This window comes from Herpailurus yagouaroundi, unplaced genomic scaffold, assembly GCF_014898765.1.
Source record: "Herpailurus yagouaroundi ecotype Mexico unplaced genomic scaffold, PumYag 490, whole genome shotgun sequence".
In the NCBI taxonomy this organism is placed as follows: Eukaryota; Metazoa; Chordata; class Mammalia; order Carnivora; family Felidae; genus Herpailurus; species Herpailurus yagouaroundi.
The window spans coordinates 615,442-632,360 of NW_024412707.1; the positions used below are offsets into that span (position 1 = coordinate 615,442).

Consider the following 16,919-nt stretch of genomic DNA (forward strand, 5'->3'; position numbering starts at 1 on the left):
ACTGTAAGGAAGAGCTTTTCCTTCTCCTTAATCAATATGACTCATAGATTCCTAGGTTATTCAGTAGGTTGTAGTTGGTTATTATCATGTTTATTTATTTGTTTGTTTGTTTATTTATAAAGGTTTATTTCTTTTGTTTTGAGACAAGGAGAGTGTGAGTGGGGGAGGGGCAGAGAGAGTGGGAGAGACTCCCAAGCAGGCTCCAAGCTCAGCATGGAGCCCAAATCGGGGCTGGATCCCACAACTGTGAGATCATGACCTGAGTCTAAATCAAGAGTTGGATGCTCAACTGACTGAGCCACCCAGGTGCCCCCTCATCATTTTTATTTTGATGCTTTAATTGTCCCAGACTTGGTGGGTGGGAGCCCCTTACTGTCCTTTTGACATGTCACTATTCTTTGAATACTTTATTTTCCAGTTGCCCCACTGACACTGGAATCAACTATTTCTTCAAGGAGTCCTTTTCTTTTTAAAAAATTTTAAATGTTTATTTATTTTTGAGAGAGAGAGAGCATGAGCCAGAGAGGGGCAGAGAGAGAAGGGGACAGAGGATCCAAAGCAGGCTCTACATTAACAGCCTGATGTGGGGCTTGAACTCACAAACTGTGAGATCATGACCTAAGCTGAAGTCAGACGCTTAACTGACTGAGCCACCCAGGCACCCCAAGGGAGTCCTAATTCGTTTTGGTGAAGGATAATGTTTAGAAATCAAGATCTGGGTGCCTGATGTGCTTGTTGCTATCTAGGCCTTCTCAGCGGGCAGTGCTAGGGAAAAAGTATGCACACACAAACATATGTATTTGTATATCTATCCATCTATACATGCACACACATACATAAACACACACATATATACATATACGTACATATGCATATACAAATATATGTGTATATTATACAATATATAATACATATTTTTGTATATATGTATATATATTTATATATATATACATATATATAATACATACACACACATACAGTTCACCCTGATAGCTCCAGTTCTTCAGGCCTGCCCCCTTTCCACATTTGTAATTCTCCTCCAACAGTGAGAAAAACCTGGCTCCCATTATCCTCAATATATTTGTTCAATCCCCTTGTGTGTAACTGATTTTCCAACCATACCAGCTGCCTCCTTGGCTTCCAGCCATGTTGCCATCTCCAAGGGAGGGAGGATAGGGAAGAGGAGGAGGGTTTCAAGCACTTTGCAAGCCAACCTTCCTCTCCATCCCTACTTCCACTGCTTCAGTTGGTCCTGACCACTGTTGGCCTGGCCTCTCTGTGGCTAGTGGCCCTCAGTTTCTCCCTGCCTCAGCCTCTTCAGCCCATTCACTCTTTCTGGCTTCCAAGAGTTTCTTCCCTTTCTTTCTATTTTATGATTTTTTAAAATTACAAAAACATTTCACACTCATGTTTACTAATTCAAATAATGCAAAGAATGTAAAGCAAGGCATGAAGGTTTATAGCTACCCTCCTGCACTCCACCTCCAAGAGGTAACCAGACTTCTTTTCTGTGCTTATAAGAGCACACTCATGTTGGGGCACCTGGGTGGCTCAGTTGGTTAAGTGCCCGACTTAGGCTCATGTCATGGTCTCACAATTTGTGGATTTGAGCCCCACATCGGGCTCTGTGCTGGCAGCTCAGAGCCTGGAGCCTGCTTCAGATTCTGTCTCTCTCTCTGCCCCTCCCCCTTCACACTCTCTCAAAAATGAATAAACGTTAAAAAAATGTTTAAAAGAGCACACTCATGCATATTTATACAGTTTTAAATATTGAAGTAGGATAGTTTGATATATTTTCATTGCTTGTTTTCTTCGTCTGAGCATAAGAAATCTTCCACAATCTTTTAAACTGACACATTGGAATCCATTAAAAGAATGTACAATAATTTATCCTTTTACCTACAGAGTATGTTTTTAAGGGTAACTTTTGAGGGTAACTATGTTTTTAAGGTATGTTTTAATTGGTGCCGGATGCCCTTCATAACCACTGCCCGTCTCCCTTGGAACCTGTTGGGCATCCGCAGGCAGGTTTTTGCCTGAGTTTGGTCAGGGGACGCTGGAATTTGGAAGAGGAAGAAGAATTGAGTTCTGGGTGTTTACTCCCTAGCTCCTCGACAGGGTTGCACCAGGCTGGCCCTTCTCCCCACAGCTCCTGCAGGGGGCGCTCTCCACACAGCTCCTCCTCTCATCCCTCCAGGCCCAGAAAGGGCGACAGCCCCTGCTCTAGCTGGCGCCCCGCCGCCACTCTGTGCTTTCCGGTTTCCCCACACCTTTCCCACACTTTGGTAAATAATCCCTTTATCAAACTCAGATTGCCCTATTTACATGTGCAGTACGTTTGCACGCGGGGCAAGCACAGCATGGTCTCAAGGACCGTTTGCAAAGCGGTCACACACATCAACTCAGGCAGTTCCACCCACCACAGAGAGGTGGCTGAAATGTGAATGCAATTACTGCCCCGCCCCCACCCTCAGAGACAATTGAGGGCTTGTTACTACTGAAGAATAGAGAAACCTCCGTGCCGCACTGGAGGCCCCTAGTCCGCCAAGGATCTGCTCACACCACACCCTCTTCTCCTCCAGCCACACCGGGGTGGGGGTGGGAGCACAGGCCTCCTACTCTCCCACCCCTGCTGACTCTGTATTTATCTTCTAAATGAAGCAACCGGTCAGCTCTTGAGAGGAGAAATTTCGGTAAAGCATGTTTGAGAGTAATTACCAGCATACGCAGAATTCTAACAGATTTATTCTATTCTGACTCAGCCACATGGGCAGCTACACAGCGCGCTGTCTTTCTAACACACCACACCACACGCTATCCCGCAGTTTCCCTCGGCACAGCCACAGCAGGTGATGACCAGAGGTGGGGAGCCTGGTGCTGATTCTAGGAGAAGGCAACCTGAGTTCTGCTGCACACTGGCAATGACCTTGGGTTGGCTGCACTGAGCCTCTAGGCAGGGATGGCAAAGACCTTCAGGGCCTCAATTATAACTGAATGAGGCATGCACAGCATCCCAAGCTCAGGACCCTCAGGAAGTGCTAACTCCCTCCCCAGCTCCTCAAGGGCTTGCTCACTCAGGTTCCTTTTGGCTCTCCTGGCCCAGTGGTCATCTCTCAGCACAGACCATGGTCTAACCACCACTGTACCCTTGGCCACTGGCCTACTGAATGGTATTGATCACCAACACCTGTGGCCACTTTACAACTCCACCCACAGCCCTGATGCCCACTCTTCCCTTCCAGGGAGGCCTGCCTTCTCAGCTTTCTCCATTCCCCCAACCACACTGCCCCTGGGGAACCCAGATTCTGGCCTGAGCCTTTTTCTTTTTATCAAGGTGGCACCCCAGAGAAAGGACCTCTGTCCCCGGATCCTGGAAAGTCTAGACCAGTGGGCTCAGGAAGCACTTGTGAAGAAATGAACTGTTTTGGTGTCTTGAAGTAATATTAAATAAATTTTTTTTCCAGGGCACCTGGGTGGCTTAGTCCGTTGAGTGTCCAACTCTTGATTTCGGCTCAGGTCATCATCTCATGGTTCATGGAATCGAGCCCTGTGTGGGATCAAGCTCCGAGTCAGGCTCTGCACTGTCAGTGCTTGGGATTCTCTTTCCCCCTCTCCCTATACCTCCCCCACTCTTGCTCAATCTCTCTCTCTGAAAATAAATTAAAAAATTTTTTGAAAACCTTTTTTTCCTTCTGATCTTAAAAGTAAAACATTCATGGGGCACCTGAGTGACTCAGTTGGTTAAGCATCAGACTTCAGCTTAGGTCATGATCTCGTGGTTTGTGAGTTTGAGCCCCACATCGATCAGGCTCTGTGCTGACACCTCAGAGCCTGGAGCCTACTCCTAATTCTGGGTCTCCCTCTCTCTCTGACCCTCCCCCACTTGCACTCTGTCTCTCTCTCTGTCAAAAATAAATAAAGATTAAACAAAATTTTTTTTAAGTAAAACATTCTTACCAAAAATTTGGAAAATACAAAAATAGTACTACAAAATCAAAATAGAAATCCAATCACCCAGAGGTAATTATGATTCCAATTGTGGTAGTTCCTTTGGGTCCTATTAATTAATTAATTAAGTAAGTAAGTAAGTAAGCTCTATGCCCAAAGCAGGGCTTGAACTCACAACCCAGAGATCAAGAGTTGCATGCTGTACTGACTGAGCTGTCCCTGGACCCTTTTCTATATGTGTGTAGAATATACACATTTCTTTGTATATTTATACAGTTATGTACATAGTTAGCACATACTTTCATATGCTTTGTATTTTGCTTTTGTCATTTTACATTTTTCTCAAGAGTTTCTCCTAATTTTCATATTTTTCTAATTATTTAAATTTCCTTTTTTTTTCTTTCTGTTTAAGCCTCCTAAAATCCAGGAGCAGCATTTCAAATGCTGAGTAAGATTGCACCCTATGAACAACTCCAGCTGGTGGAGATCTAGGCTGTGTTCCATCGTTGGCTACAGCAGCAGTGCCCTGGTAATTACATTACTCATTGTCCACGCCTACTTTTATACACAGTTATGCACCCAGACATCCAAGTGTTTGCTGTTGTCCCAGTTCAATCATTAATAGGGCCCTCGCTCACTCTCAGAGGTGTCACCTTGTGGATAATAGATTACATGGACCTCCTTACATGGCTCCCCTCAGAGCCACCAGAGGGGAGGAGGGGTTGGCAGGGTGGGGGGAGGTGGGTGGAGGTGGTTCCTGGGTTCTGCTGTGGGCACCGGGGTGGAGGATGGTGACACCAATCCCTAAGATGAGGTGGAGCTTGTGGAGAGTGTGGTGAGTTTTGGACACACTGAGTCAGAAGTATCCAGGAGACTTTCCAGGACAGTGTCTAGGAGCAGCCCGAGACCCAGTCCTTGCCCACCAGTGGTCACTCGGCGCAGGTGGGGTGCACTGGCAATCCTGTATTTGCTCTCCATGGATTGCTCAGCAGCTCAGTGGAAGGACACATGTGTTAGGGCACCAGTGAATGGGGGATGAGAAGGGACATCGAAGTTTCCAGCAATATATCATGACCTTCCCCTAAGCTTATCACACACAGGTCTCAGATGGTCAACACTGAAAGGCTTTGTTGTTATAAACTGTATGTCAGTCCAAAACAAGGGGGCACATGTTGACCCATCTCAGCTGGAGCTCTAGCTTGGTCAGATTTACTTTCCAACTTTGAACCTCTGCCTCTGTAACTCAGTGGCCCATTGGTGGGGAATCAATGATGGCCCACTCCCCTCGTTGACAGAAGAAAGATCTGGTGCCCAGAGAGAAGAGCGACCCCTGCAGGTCGGGTGTGGGGGATGCATCCTAGAACTCCAGGGGTGAGGTGAAAAGAGTAACCACTGATTCCACCATCTAAATCAATCCTCACTGCAACCCTAGGAGGGATCTGTCATCATCCCGATTTGCAGGCGAGGAAACAGAGGCTCAGAGAAGTGATGTTCCCTTGGTTGCAGAGACTGGCAGAGGCTGGCTTTGAACCAGGTCTCTGCTTTCTGCCCCTCTGCTTGCCCCTCTTGCTTCCAGAGGGAGGCTCCCTCACCTGTCTGCCTTTGTCGATATTACAGAACTACCTGGTGAATTTTAGCCTTCATTCAGCAGAAGTGACAGCCTGTAACACCATCCTGGGGCCAGGCCTTGAGCCAAAGATACAAAGATGAAGAGAATACAGCTCCTGACTTAAGGATTGTATCTAATGGCAGAACTGCAAAGCAGCATCTCTGTTGCTCAGGTAAGAAAAAGAAATCCCCAGGAAGGGGAGTAACCTACCCAAGCCGTGTGGTCACTGAGGGGCGAGAACAGAACAAGGCAACAACTCTGTCCCCTGTTCCTTAAAAAAAAAAAAGTCACCCAGGAACTCCTGGGTGGCCCAATGGGTTAAGCATCTGACTTTGGCTCAGGTCATGATCTCATGGTTGGTGGGTTTGAGCCCCACATCAGGCTCTGTGCTGACAGCTCGGAGCCCGGAGTCTGCTGAGGATTGTGTGTGTGTGTCTCTCTCTGCACCCCCACCCCCCAAATAAATAAACATTAAAAAATAATTTTAAAAAGTCACCCGTCAACACACACATAAGTTGCTCACCCTCTCGGGTAACCAAGGAAATGCAATCTGAAACCACAAGGAGATGCCATTTCATGTACCACTGACAAAAATTAAAAACTCTGATGGAAACAAGGAAGTGCTGGTGAGGATGTGGAACAGCGGACCCTCAGTGTATTGCCATCTGTATGGCACAAGCCCTTGTTGTGAGCCTTTTGGGTGGGTGAAGAGGCAGTGGCAGAGTGGCCTCCTGGCCACACGCCTGTGTAATCACATGGGCCACACCTGCCTTACTGCTCTACTGCCGCTGTGTTGAAATTCCTAATAATTTATCAAGGGGTCTGTGTTTTGATTTGCACTGGGTCCTGCAAATTCTGTGGCCAGTCCTACCCAATTGTTTCACTCCTGGGTATATGCCCTAGAGCAACTCTTGCATATGGGTACTAGGAGACCCACTGAGAATGTTCATAGCAGCTGTTTCTGCAAAAGGCCAGAGACCCACACAGCATGGATGAAATCGGAGAAACAATGCTGAGTGACAAAAATGTGAAGAATGTGTACAGCAATGTCCCATTTTCATAAAAAGCCCAGATGAACAGTGTAATGGTGTGTGGGGAGATATGCATATGTGGTAAATCTCTGACACTGATTCTCAAGGTGTTTATGTTGAATACTCCTTATTTTGAACAGGGAATGACCCACCTGGGCATGCTGCACTGTCAGGATCAGGCATGGAGAGATGGACAGCACGCAGTGGCCTGTGTGTGGCACCCTGGCTGAGCCCCGAGGCTGAGGAGAGGCTGCCATTAAAGGGAATGTCGCTGGCTGGGGCCCAGGCCTCCCAAATGTTAGCAGAAGCTGCCGAGAAACAGCTTCACCAAGTAAGGCCTCGGCTCACGGAGAACAAAATGCTGCAAACAGACATTAAATGTCCCATGTTGCATCATGTGTACGTACAACTTGGACTCTAAGATTTATAGCTCTTGGATTTTATCTGTTTCATCTCCAGTGACTCTATATTGTTTTCGTCTCTCTGGGCAAAAAGGTGCCTTTCCTTTCAGGAGGTTTTCTTTTCTAAGCTGCAGTTCCAAACGTTTCTTACCTTGGTTATCTTGTTATATCTCTTTTTTTTCCCAAGTTTTGTCATGTTGTCATATTACTTTTATAATTTCAGGAAGGAACAGGGGATGGGGAGGAAGAGAGGGAAGAGGAGGGGCGGGGGGAGGTGGTCTCTGATGCCACAGCCATAATGACTAAGGGGCCTGCCTGGGATGGGCAGTGGGGCCACCACAGCCCCCTGCGCTGTGGCCAGAGCTGGCATTTGTCCCGGACTGTCTGCCCAGGTTGGAGCAATCCCAGGGCTGCTCTGAGGTTATACCCACCGCTTGGCCTTGGACATGCAGATGTCTGGGACTTCTTTGGCCCAAGTCCCCAGAAGCAGACCCAAGATGAAGTGTGGCTTTGAGTGTGAGCCTGACACCCTGACCTCGATTGGTTTAGCTTTCTCTGCCCCAGTCCAGCCTGGTGAGAATGGGAGGGCCATGTGGGACCAGAAGGAAGTAGCTAGGAGTTCTGGGACCCTCTAAGGGGAACTCTGGGGGCAAGGTAGTCATCAGCCCTCCTAGATGGCTTCCAGTTTCTGTCTCCCTGGCTCTGCTGGCTGTTGGACTTGCTTCTCCAGGTTGAGGCCTCTACCCGCTGGGCACAAGACCCAGTCTTGACCACCTTGCTCTCATCGTTCCTGGAGGCAGACAGTTGTCTGTGCCAGACTTGGCTTCTGGGTATAGGTCTGTCTCCCTGCTGGCAGAGAGCCTGGCTGATATCCCCAGCCCCTACCTGCCACCATGATGGCCTGGTCTGGCCGGTGAATGACACCCAGCTGCCCCAGAGGCCGTTCAATCCCTGCCTGCCTGGTGCCCAGTCCTTCAGGTCTCCCCCACCACTACCCTGTGGCTCCAGAGAGGGTGCTATCCCAGGCCCCAAGCTCAGTGACAGTGGGGTGGGGGGTGGTGTAGAGCCACCATCTGGCTATAGCAATGAGATATAGAATCGTGAAGCAATTTGTTTGTGAACAATCAAGACAGCATATACTTAAGAACGAGGTTCTGCTGGGCAGATTCTGCAGGGAGCTTCCAAGGAGGCGGAGGGGAACGGGCAGGGGGAAGACAGATGGATGAGTAGGTGGGGCTGGGGGGTGGGGCTCAGGGCCTGGTTGGGAGCCCCAGCCCCCTCTCAGTGACATGATTGAGACAGATAAAGCTGCCTCCCTTGCAATGAGGCTGGGAGCCGGAGGGGCACGGAAAGCTCTCAGGGTGATTTGGGAAGGGACTAGAAGCTAGTCTGTCAAGGCCTAAATGGGGACAAAGGCTCGGCATCCAAGGCCGGGCTGGAGGGGAGGAAGGGATACAGCAATCCAGCTAGTTGGCCCCAACTAACCCCAAAGCACAAGTGCCCCCTCACATTTTGGGGAGTTCAGGCAGCATTTTGGGGCCATGGCTCAGCAGTGGCTGCATGGAGGCATTTTGGAATGTTTTCCTATTCCTTGGGGGTCTGAGTTCAGCCAGGAGCACAAGAGACCTGGCAGATGCTGACCTGCTTTCTCCCTTCTGAGTGTTTTCACAGGGGGGTCCTCATCCTCAGTGTCCCTGGGCCACTTCAGGCATCTGGGGGCTCCCCAATCGTGTGAGGTCCCCTGTGAGGGGAGGGGCGTGGGCTAGCAGGGCTTTCTCCTGAATTAGTCTGCTGGCTTTGTGGGGAGACTGGTAGATGGTCTCTCAGCACCCCAGCAGCTCCTAAACATACTCTGGACACTCAGGCACCAGCTGCTGAGAGGTGAGAAAAGAAGGCAGGACTCAGGTGACAGGGTTTCAAAACTCGTGGTTTATTGACACTTGAGCACAGTGACCCCTGGGAAGAGACTGTGTTTCTGGCCCTCTTCTCCTGGGACTTGCCCCTGCACACAGGGGAAATAGTAGTCCCATCTTGGAACAAGATGCGCCTTGCAGAGAACACCTCTCCCAGAAGCCCTGCTGAGATGCGCACAAATAAACCCTTGGCAAGGCTGGCATGGCATGTGAATGGCAAAGCTCGGCGCATTTGGCAAAGCTGTGGAGCCTCGGCGAAAAGCGTGGGCCTCCTGGGGCTGCCTCCTTTGAGCTACAGGCAGAATTAACCCAAAAACAGCTTATTTTGCACAGGCCCTTAAGGTGCCCATTTGGCTCTTGTCGGGGCCAGGCCTAGGAACTGCCAGAGCTGTGACCCAAGCCCTGGGACTACTGCTGAGGTGGCCAGACACCCAAGCCAGAACTCAGAACTGGCATTACAGGAGTAGGGACGAGGGCCACATGCTGGTTTCAAAGGGTAGGGGGAGATAGGACTGTGGCCAAAGGCTGGCTCAGGACCTCAGAGGGCCTGTGCTTCCCCAGTGAGGCCTGCCCCCATCACTGTCCCCAGTAAAGCACACCCCTTTCCTAGTCCTGGATGCTGAGGACAAGCTGGGTCAGGAAGGCCATGCATCTGCCTCTGGATTTCAGCAGGTTGGGAGCTTGACTAAAAGGCAAGGGAGACCCTGGCTGTGCCCTGCCCTTCAGCCTCACACCTGCAGAGGGAGGCAGCTGAGCCTGTCTGCCTCTCCTCCTCCTGCTGGCTTGGGATCAGCTCTACCTGTAAAAGCAGGGCTCCCTCTCTCCAGCTTCTGTGTTCCATATATGGCTGGCAACTGTAGCTCCATTCCTTTCCAACCCACTTAATTGTAAGAATAAACACTAATGATACTTAACCACCCCTCCCGCTAGCAGAGGGGGAGGGTTCCCTTAGCACTGGCAGCAGCTCTCCAGGATGTGCCAGGCTTGCCCTCGATGGGCCCCAAACCTCCAAAATTCCAAGATCTGCTGCACAGATTCCGTGCAACCCTGTGTCCTATAAAGGAGAAAAGGGGGCCCAAGGAGGCTCAACGACTTGCTCAGCTCATATAATGAGCTAGTGGCAAAGTGGGGATTTGAGAAGGGGACTGAGGCTTCTAGACTTGGGGTCCTGGCTAGAGGCCTTCTTGGGACTGTGGCCTGACAAGGAGGTGGGCCAGGACTTTCAGAGGCTGAAGATGCCCAGTGGCTCCCAGTCCTCCCTGATCAAGAGGGAAGAGACCTCTATGCCTAGGTGCTTGCACAAAGCCAGCATCTGCGCAGTGGGAACAAGGGCTCCCTCCGCCTCAAGGCAAGGCTGAGCAGCACCAGATGGCAAGGGCCTCTCACAGACGAGAGGGGTGGGCACTGGGACGAGCCTGGAGAGATCTCCCGGTGGAGCCTTGAGTCTGGGCAGGAATCAGACCACCACGTGGGGAGTCCAGACTCCAAAGGTGAAACCCCACTCTTGATGGCAATCCCAGAATAAGATTAGCAAAGAAATGAGAGAAACAAGCCCACACCTCTTTCCTCTGTTAAGGTCATGCTCAGAGGCAGCCAGGCTGGTAGGGGCCACATGCCACCTCTTGCCGGCCCTGCGCTGGGAAGGGCCAAAGAGGGGGCTTCTGGCCCCCAGAAGGCAGCAGGGCCTTCAGATTAAGTGCGGCAATACCAGGTCATTGTTGGCTCCCACCAAACCTTCTCTGAACTGCGGTGACCACATTTAAGATACTTTTTCTGTCACGAGCCCTTGAGCATGGCACTGACCACATCATCTTGGCTTCTTCATCCTTGCGGTGAGAGTAGGGGTGAGTGCTGAGCCTGTGGGCGGCATCCCCCATTGGCCCCCTGCCTGCCCAGAGCTGGCTCCCACCCTCCCTGCTGCACAGCCCTCGGGCCTCAGGGGGGTGGCTCTTACCAAGTCTGCCCTTCCCCGGGCTGATGAGTGCCGCCAAGGCTCTCTCAGCTCCCACCTTCCTGGATCCTTGCTACTGCAGGTGGATTCTGGCCTGGGGGACACAGTGCCAAGCTTCCTCCTGCTGCCCACCTCCCAGTGACATTCTCCAAGAGCCTCCAAAGCCACCCACTGCTCTTCCCAGACCTGTAGGCCTGGGTCCTCCCACAGAGACCCCTCTCTGCCGGACTCTTCACCCAGCCCTGCCACTTCTAGCTCAACACACATGCTATATCTGCCTCACTGGATGTGAGTAGCCTGAGTCACCCAAGCTTCGTGGCTTCTGAGCCTCACCTGCCCAGGGCATGCTAGGGAACGTAGAGCTCTCCTCCAGGTGGTCAGGCTGTGGGCAAAGCAAGGTAACAGAGGGCGCCGCCATGGTGGGCAAGAAACAGGAGGAGGGGTTTGGGGAGCTGTGGGGCAGGTGGATGGACAGATTCCAAACAGAGCCAGAACCCCCCAGGCTGCCTCCAGACTTGCCAAGGCCTCGTAAGTGTGTTTCCCAAGGAAACCAATTCGATTACCAACACGAGACGTTCTAGGACATTCCAGTCAAATGAGAAGCCTGCTCATGGAGCTCAGTTCCTCAGCCTGGGGACCATCCAGAGACATGGGCAGCAGGACTGAGGTGCGTAGGGAGGCTGGGGGAGGTGCCATGGTCACCCTGAACTCCCAGAGCCCCTAGGTCTGGCCCAGGCTGTGCAGCATAGCTCATGCTCTTTCAGCTGCTTTGCTGACTGTCAGCAGCAAATCGCATCACAAAGGGGCAGAAAGGAGGTGGAGTGGGAAGAATTCTAGCTGAAATCATGCCACTATAACAAAATAAATCCTGCTCTTGTAAAAACTTAAACATGCCTAGTAGAATCCATCCCAGGCCCGGCCGTTCTAGCCTCACCTAAAGCTGTTTAAGGCACTTGAATGGCTTATTAACACCACCTGGAAAAGTGTTTGCTTCAATCCTGATTTAGGAAAAAAAATTCAGTAATACTGCAAAAGAAGTTTCTTCCAAAAAAAAAAAAAATCAATACTTAAGGTTTCCAAGAATAAAATAAATGCTAAGCTCTGCTTAAGTTACATGACACAACAGGTCACCTTGGCACTGACAAAACAAAGACAAAAACCTGAAATACTGCTTCTGAGTTTGACTGTCCTGGAAAAAAAAAAAAAGACCACAAACTGAAGACACACACCTCGTCGTCATTCTGACCTTCCTCTCACTGGGTGTGTGCGGGACGGGAGGGAACCAGGGAGGCTGGGGGCTGTGAGCATTCACTGCAGACCAGGTCCCTGGTGCTCCGTTCTCCCCAATTTGGGAAGCTGGCTCGGGAGGCCAGGTGCGTCAGCGGAGACGAGCCTCCCAGTGGCGGCCAGTGAGGAGCAAGTGAGAAACCTGTGCTGGACACCCAGGTCGCACTTGGAAATGTCCGTGGCTCCTGGGTCTGCCTGGGGACTCATGCAGCATCCTGCTTCCCCATGCACATGCCCAGCATCTTTGGTCTGGCTGTGGTCCTCACCTGAGCCCCCTACCTGATGGGGCTGGGAGCAAGAGCTGCTCCACTTCTTGGGTCGTCTTTTCTTTGGTGAGGTCTCTTCCCTAGGCCTCCTTCAGAGAACAAGGCCATCCCACTGCCTGTCCGAGCAGGGCACATCCCCCACCACCCAGTCCAGTTCCACAGCCACCAGGATGGGCCAATGCAAGCAGCACGGGAGACTTGGGGCCCTGGGAAAGCACTGTGAGGGTGGCACCCACTGTCCACCATCACCTGTCGGGTCCTAAGGCATCTGAGGGGGAGGGTTACGGGGTAGGGGCAGGGAGCCTGCACCTCCTAGCATCTCTGTGGAGCATTGGTCCCTGGCTCTGCGAGGCCAGTGGGCACGTCTCCTACCCCCTGGGCCCTGCCCTTCAGCAGGTCTTGGGGGTCCCTGAGGAAGACCACCATGACTGTGATGTTATCGTGGGAGCCCCGCTCCCGGGCTGCAGCCACCAGCTCCTCAGCAACCTGCAGCCCGCTGCCCTGCTCCCTGACCAAGTGGCTCTGGACGAGGCCCGCGACCTCCTGGTGGGGGACGACATCGAAGAAGCCATCACAGGCCAGCAGCAGGTAGTCCTCAGAGCCTGTCAGCTCCCGGGAGGCTGAGTCGGCCTCTCCTGACACGTAGGGCTTCTGAAAGACGTCCCCTGGGCACAGGAGAGAAAGGCCTCCTGTTGCCAAGTCCAGCCAGGCCCGGGGCCTCACTGTGGCCACCCTCTTCCGACGCCCGTGTTCACCAGTGAAATTGGATAGTTTCATGTGGTGCTAAGGGCAATGTGGCAGACCTATTGGGTGCAGAGTTAGAACCCAGCCAGACCAGAGGTCAGCTCTACAAAACAGCCTTTTCACTTCCAGTGGAGCCGGGCCTGAGAGAGGGGATGACTGAGGTAAAGGACCTCACTTTTCCTCCCTTATACTCAGGTCTGCAGGTTCCCTTTCCCCCAGGTCCCTCTCCCTGAGGGCCCACATCCAATTCGTTAGCAAGTCCTGGTGGCTTTACCTTTAAAGTGCGACTCGAAACCACCTCCCCCTCCTCACAAACTGCCCAGAACCACTGATCCCCCTCCTTCTGCTCCTGCCCAGGGGTGTGCACCAGACCACACCGCTGACACAGAACTGCCTAGGGTGTCCCCCTCCTTTTAAGGAGCTTCCACTTTTGGAGAAGCCCATCCTGCTGCTTCCGCACCGGGATGTGCCAGAGACCCAATAGGCAGCAGCAGCAGGGGGAAGGGCTATAAGGCAGGCACCGCAGGCGGCCTTAAGGATAGGATGGCGTGTGTCCGGAGGCTGGGAGGAGACATGTCACCTCAAGGGGGTTAGCAGGAATGGAGTGTTGCCTAGGTACTTGGGGGCAGCAGTGTGGCTGCGGAGCCCAGAGTGAGGCCCAGCAGCTGTAGGATGCTGAGAAAACAGGATTGTGGGGAGAGGGGGCTGCTTTTCTTTTTTTTTTAAAGATAGAAAAAGGAATCATCAGCATGAATGGGGGAGGGGAGGACAATCCTCATTTATGACCTTTCAGCACATATAGTAGTTAACCAAGGACCTCCTGGTAGGTTTTTCTGGGGAACTGTTTTAATGAGGAGATAATCACGTAAGGGTTAACTTCTGTGATTATTTGTGTGAGATAGAAGTTTCTAAGATGTCTGCACCTGCACTCTCTCAATTTACCAGAGGCTCCTCAGTCTGATTCCACGGCCCCACAGACCACAGGTGCTTTATCAGCACAGGATGCTGCTGTCCCCAACAGCTATGTGAGCCCCTGGGCCTCACGCATGAGGCCTTTGTCTCCTGCCCCCTGTCTCCCGTCTCCTTACCGATGGCTCTAGACACGGCCAGGGTCCCGTTGACTCTCCAGCAGTCCATGTGAGACACAAAGCCGCCCAGCGCTTCAATACGCTCCTTCTCATCCTGTGGGGGACAGCCAGAGTGGGGGCTGGGGTGCACCCGTGGGGAAGGGTGCCAGGTGCTGCTGCCTGAGTGGAGCTGAACTGGTTTCTTCTTTTTTAATGTTTATTTATTTATTTAATTTTTTTTTTTAATTTTTTTTTTTTCAACGTTTATTTATTTTTGGGACAGAGAGAGACAGAGCATGAACGGGCGAGGGGCAGAGAGAGAGGGAGACACAGAATCGGAAACAGGCTCCAGGCTCCGAGCCATCAGCCCAGAGCCCGACGCGGGGCTCGAACTCACGGACCGTGAGATCGTGACCTGGTTGAAGTCGGACGCTTAACCGACTGTGCCACCCAGGCGCCCCTAATGTTTATTTATTTTTGAGAGAGAGAGAGAGAGAGGGAGGGAGAGAGAGAGAGAGAGAGAGAGACAGAGCGCAAGCAGAGGAGAGAGGCAGAGAGAGAGGGAGACACAGAATCTGAAGCAGGCTCCAGGCTCCCAGCTGTCAGCACAGAACCCAATGTGGGGCTCGAAGCCAAGAACCGTGAAATGATAACCTGAGCCAAAGTCAGATGCTAAACTGACTGAGCCACCCAAGTGCCCTGAGCTGAGCTGGTTTCTAAGTGCTGGGGGCTGCGATTCTCAAACAACGCCCAGATGAGGCGTTAGTGGAACCGCAGGAAACCATGAATAACCTAGACGTCCTTCAGTTGCAGCAAGGGCTACCTCAGTTATAGGGTGAACACAGCCAGACCATCCATAGTCACCGACCCCCTGACCCTCCCCCCCCCAGCTGTCTCACCTTTCACTTGGGAATACTTTCTTCCTTGCAAGCTGCTGGGACGAGCCCAAGCCTGTGCTACACGTGGCCACCTGGCAGGATTGTTTGAAACCTGAACCAGGCCCCTCAGCTGTCCTCCTACCTTATCCTCTCCACCAGCCTGAACAGCTTCTCCAAGGTTGAGCCCAGAGCCAGTGGCCAAGTGGGTTCCCATCAACGGCCATTTCCCACTCGAATACAAGGCTCTGCACAGCTGGGCCCCTGGGCCCCCACTTCCGTGAGGCTGCCCTGTCCAGCCATTTCCCCTCATGGCCCTCCGGCCTCCCTTCTGCCTCCTGACTGAGTGGTCTCGCTCACCTGCACATTGCCCAGGCAGTGGTCAGTTCCTCCTGGGCTCGGCTGGCACTGAGGTCAGCTGCAGAGGTATCGTGCCCTACACTGCGCTTCGGCCACCCCTAGGCTCTCCTGCTGGGTTTCCCCTCTGCTGTGCTCCCCACCTCCCTACTTCTGACAGGATAGGCCCACTCTCCTGCCACATGCTCGCTCTCACACACGTCTCAGCTCTGTGAGCATGCAGCCCCCAGGCCCATGTCCCCGGTCCTGCCTGTCATCACAGGATATCCTACCCGCCCCTCCAGACTCTGCACTCACAGGGAACACCCCACCCTGTCCTCCCTGGCCCCCAGCGCCCCTGGCTAATGGCATCACCAACCTCTTAGAAGTGTAAGGCCCTTTCCCCATCCTCAAAAGCCTGGATTCTTCTCCATCCCTCCTGATGCTGCCTTGCCAGGCAGGTCTTCCTCCCCATAGCTGGACAGGTGACTGCAGCAGCCTCTTTTGTGACCCAGCTCTCACCTTGCCCTCTGGTGGTCTGACCATTCTAGAAGCTTCTAGTAATTCCTTGTGAAGTTCCTCCTGACACAGGAGCAGGAGCCCTCGGTCTCTCAGTGGCTGGTCCTGGCTAAACCTCCCCTTTCCTCCTGGACTCCACCCCTGGCCTGCTGGGGTCCCACCTGCCATCAGGATTGGGCTGTATGCCTCCTTCCTGCTCATTTCCCTCTTCCACATCTCCCAACACTTTGCCCAAGTACTGTGGCTTGCAGCTGCCCGTTAGTCTGAGAGGTGCTGGAAGGCTCACTGCCTCAGCAAAGTGTCCTGTGCACAGTAGGTGCTAACCGTTTGTTGGCCTGAACTGAATCCAGTGGCAGCAAGGCTCTGTCCAGACAGCAGCAGAACAAGGCAGAGTGCCATGCGGTCCCCACATGTGCCTCAGAGCCGGTTTCAGCAGCTGCCAGACCCTTATTGCCCTTCACTGTGGCTCACTAGGTTGTTACTAGTTTCCCACTCTCGTGACCAGTGTGATGGTGGTTATTTTTCGTGGGAGACCTTTGAGCCAGTCTTTGATGACTTCTCAAAGGGTGTGGGTGACAGGCTAAGCTTGGGATCACAGGGCTCATTAGCCGGGAGGGGCTGGCAGGGGCCAAGAGGGCCCTGGAATCTAGTCTCTGTAGCCATGTAGGGTGCAGATCAATGAAAGAACAGACACTTTGGCAGGCTTCTCCCATGCCGGCTGTGGTCCCAGCACCCCATGTGCACCAGGACACCCCATTCTTATCTCCTGGGAACCCCATTTCACAGACAAGGCACTCAAGGCTTGGAAAGGGTGGAGCCAGGACTGAGCATGGCTGTCAGTCTGTGATCTTTGCTGTGGTGTCATTCTGCAGGGCTCATGTCTGCTGGGGAGACACTGCCAGAAAAGTCCTCACTGGGCTGCAGAGGAGGCACAGGACGCCAAGCTTGTAGGGATGAGAGTGGGCAGGAGCA

At 52.4% G+C, this 16,919-nt stretch overlaps 1 protein-coding gene across 3 annotated transcripts in view; it reads right to left on the reverse strand.

Moving 5' to 3' along the window:
* Positions 1 to 8,897: 8,897 nt before the first annotated feature.
* Positions 8,898 to 16,919, reverse strand: part of PPM1F (protein phosphatase, Mg2+/Mn2+ dependent 1F) — a 30,648-nt gene continuing 22,626 nt past the window's right edge. For all 3 annotated transcript variants that reach the window (XM_040464692.1, XM_040464693.1, XM_040464691.1), the window contains exons 7-8: positions 14,239 to 14,332; positions 8,898 to 13,071 (exon numbers count right to left, since the gene is read on the reverse strand). In XM_040464692.1, the coding sequence (XP_040320626.1) occupies positions 12,719 to 13,071; positions 14,239 to 14,332 (447 nt within the window). In that variant the 3' untranslated portion in view covers positions 8,898 to 12,718. The remainder of the gene's footprint in view (positions 13,072 to 14,238; positions 14,333 to 16,919) is intronic.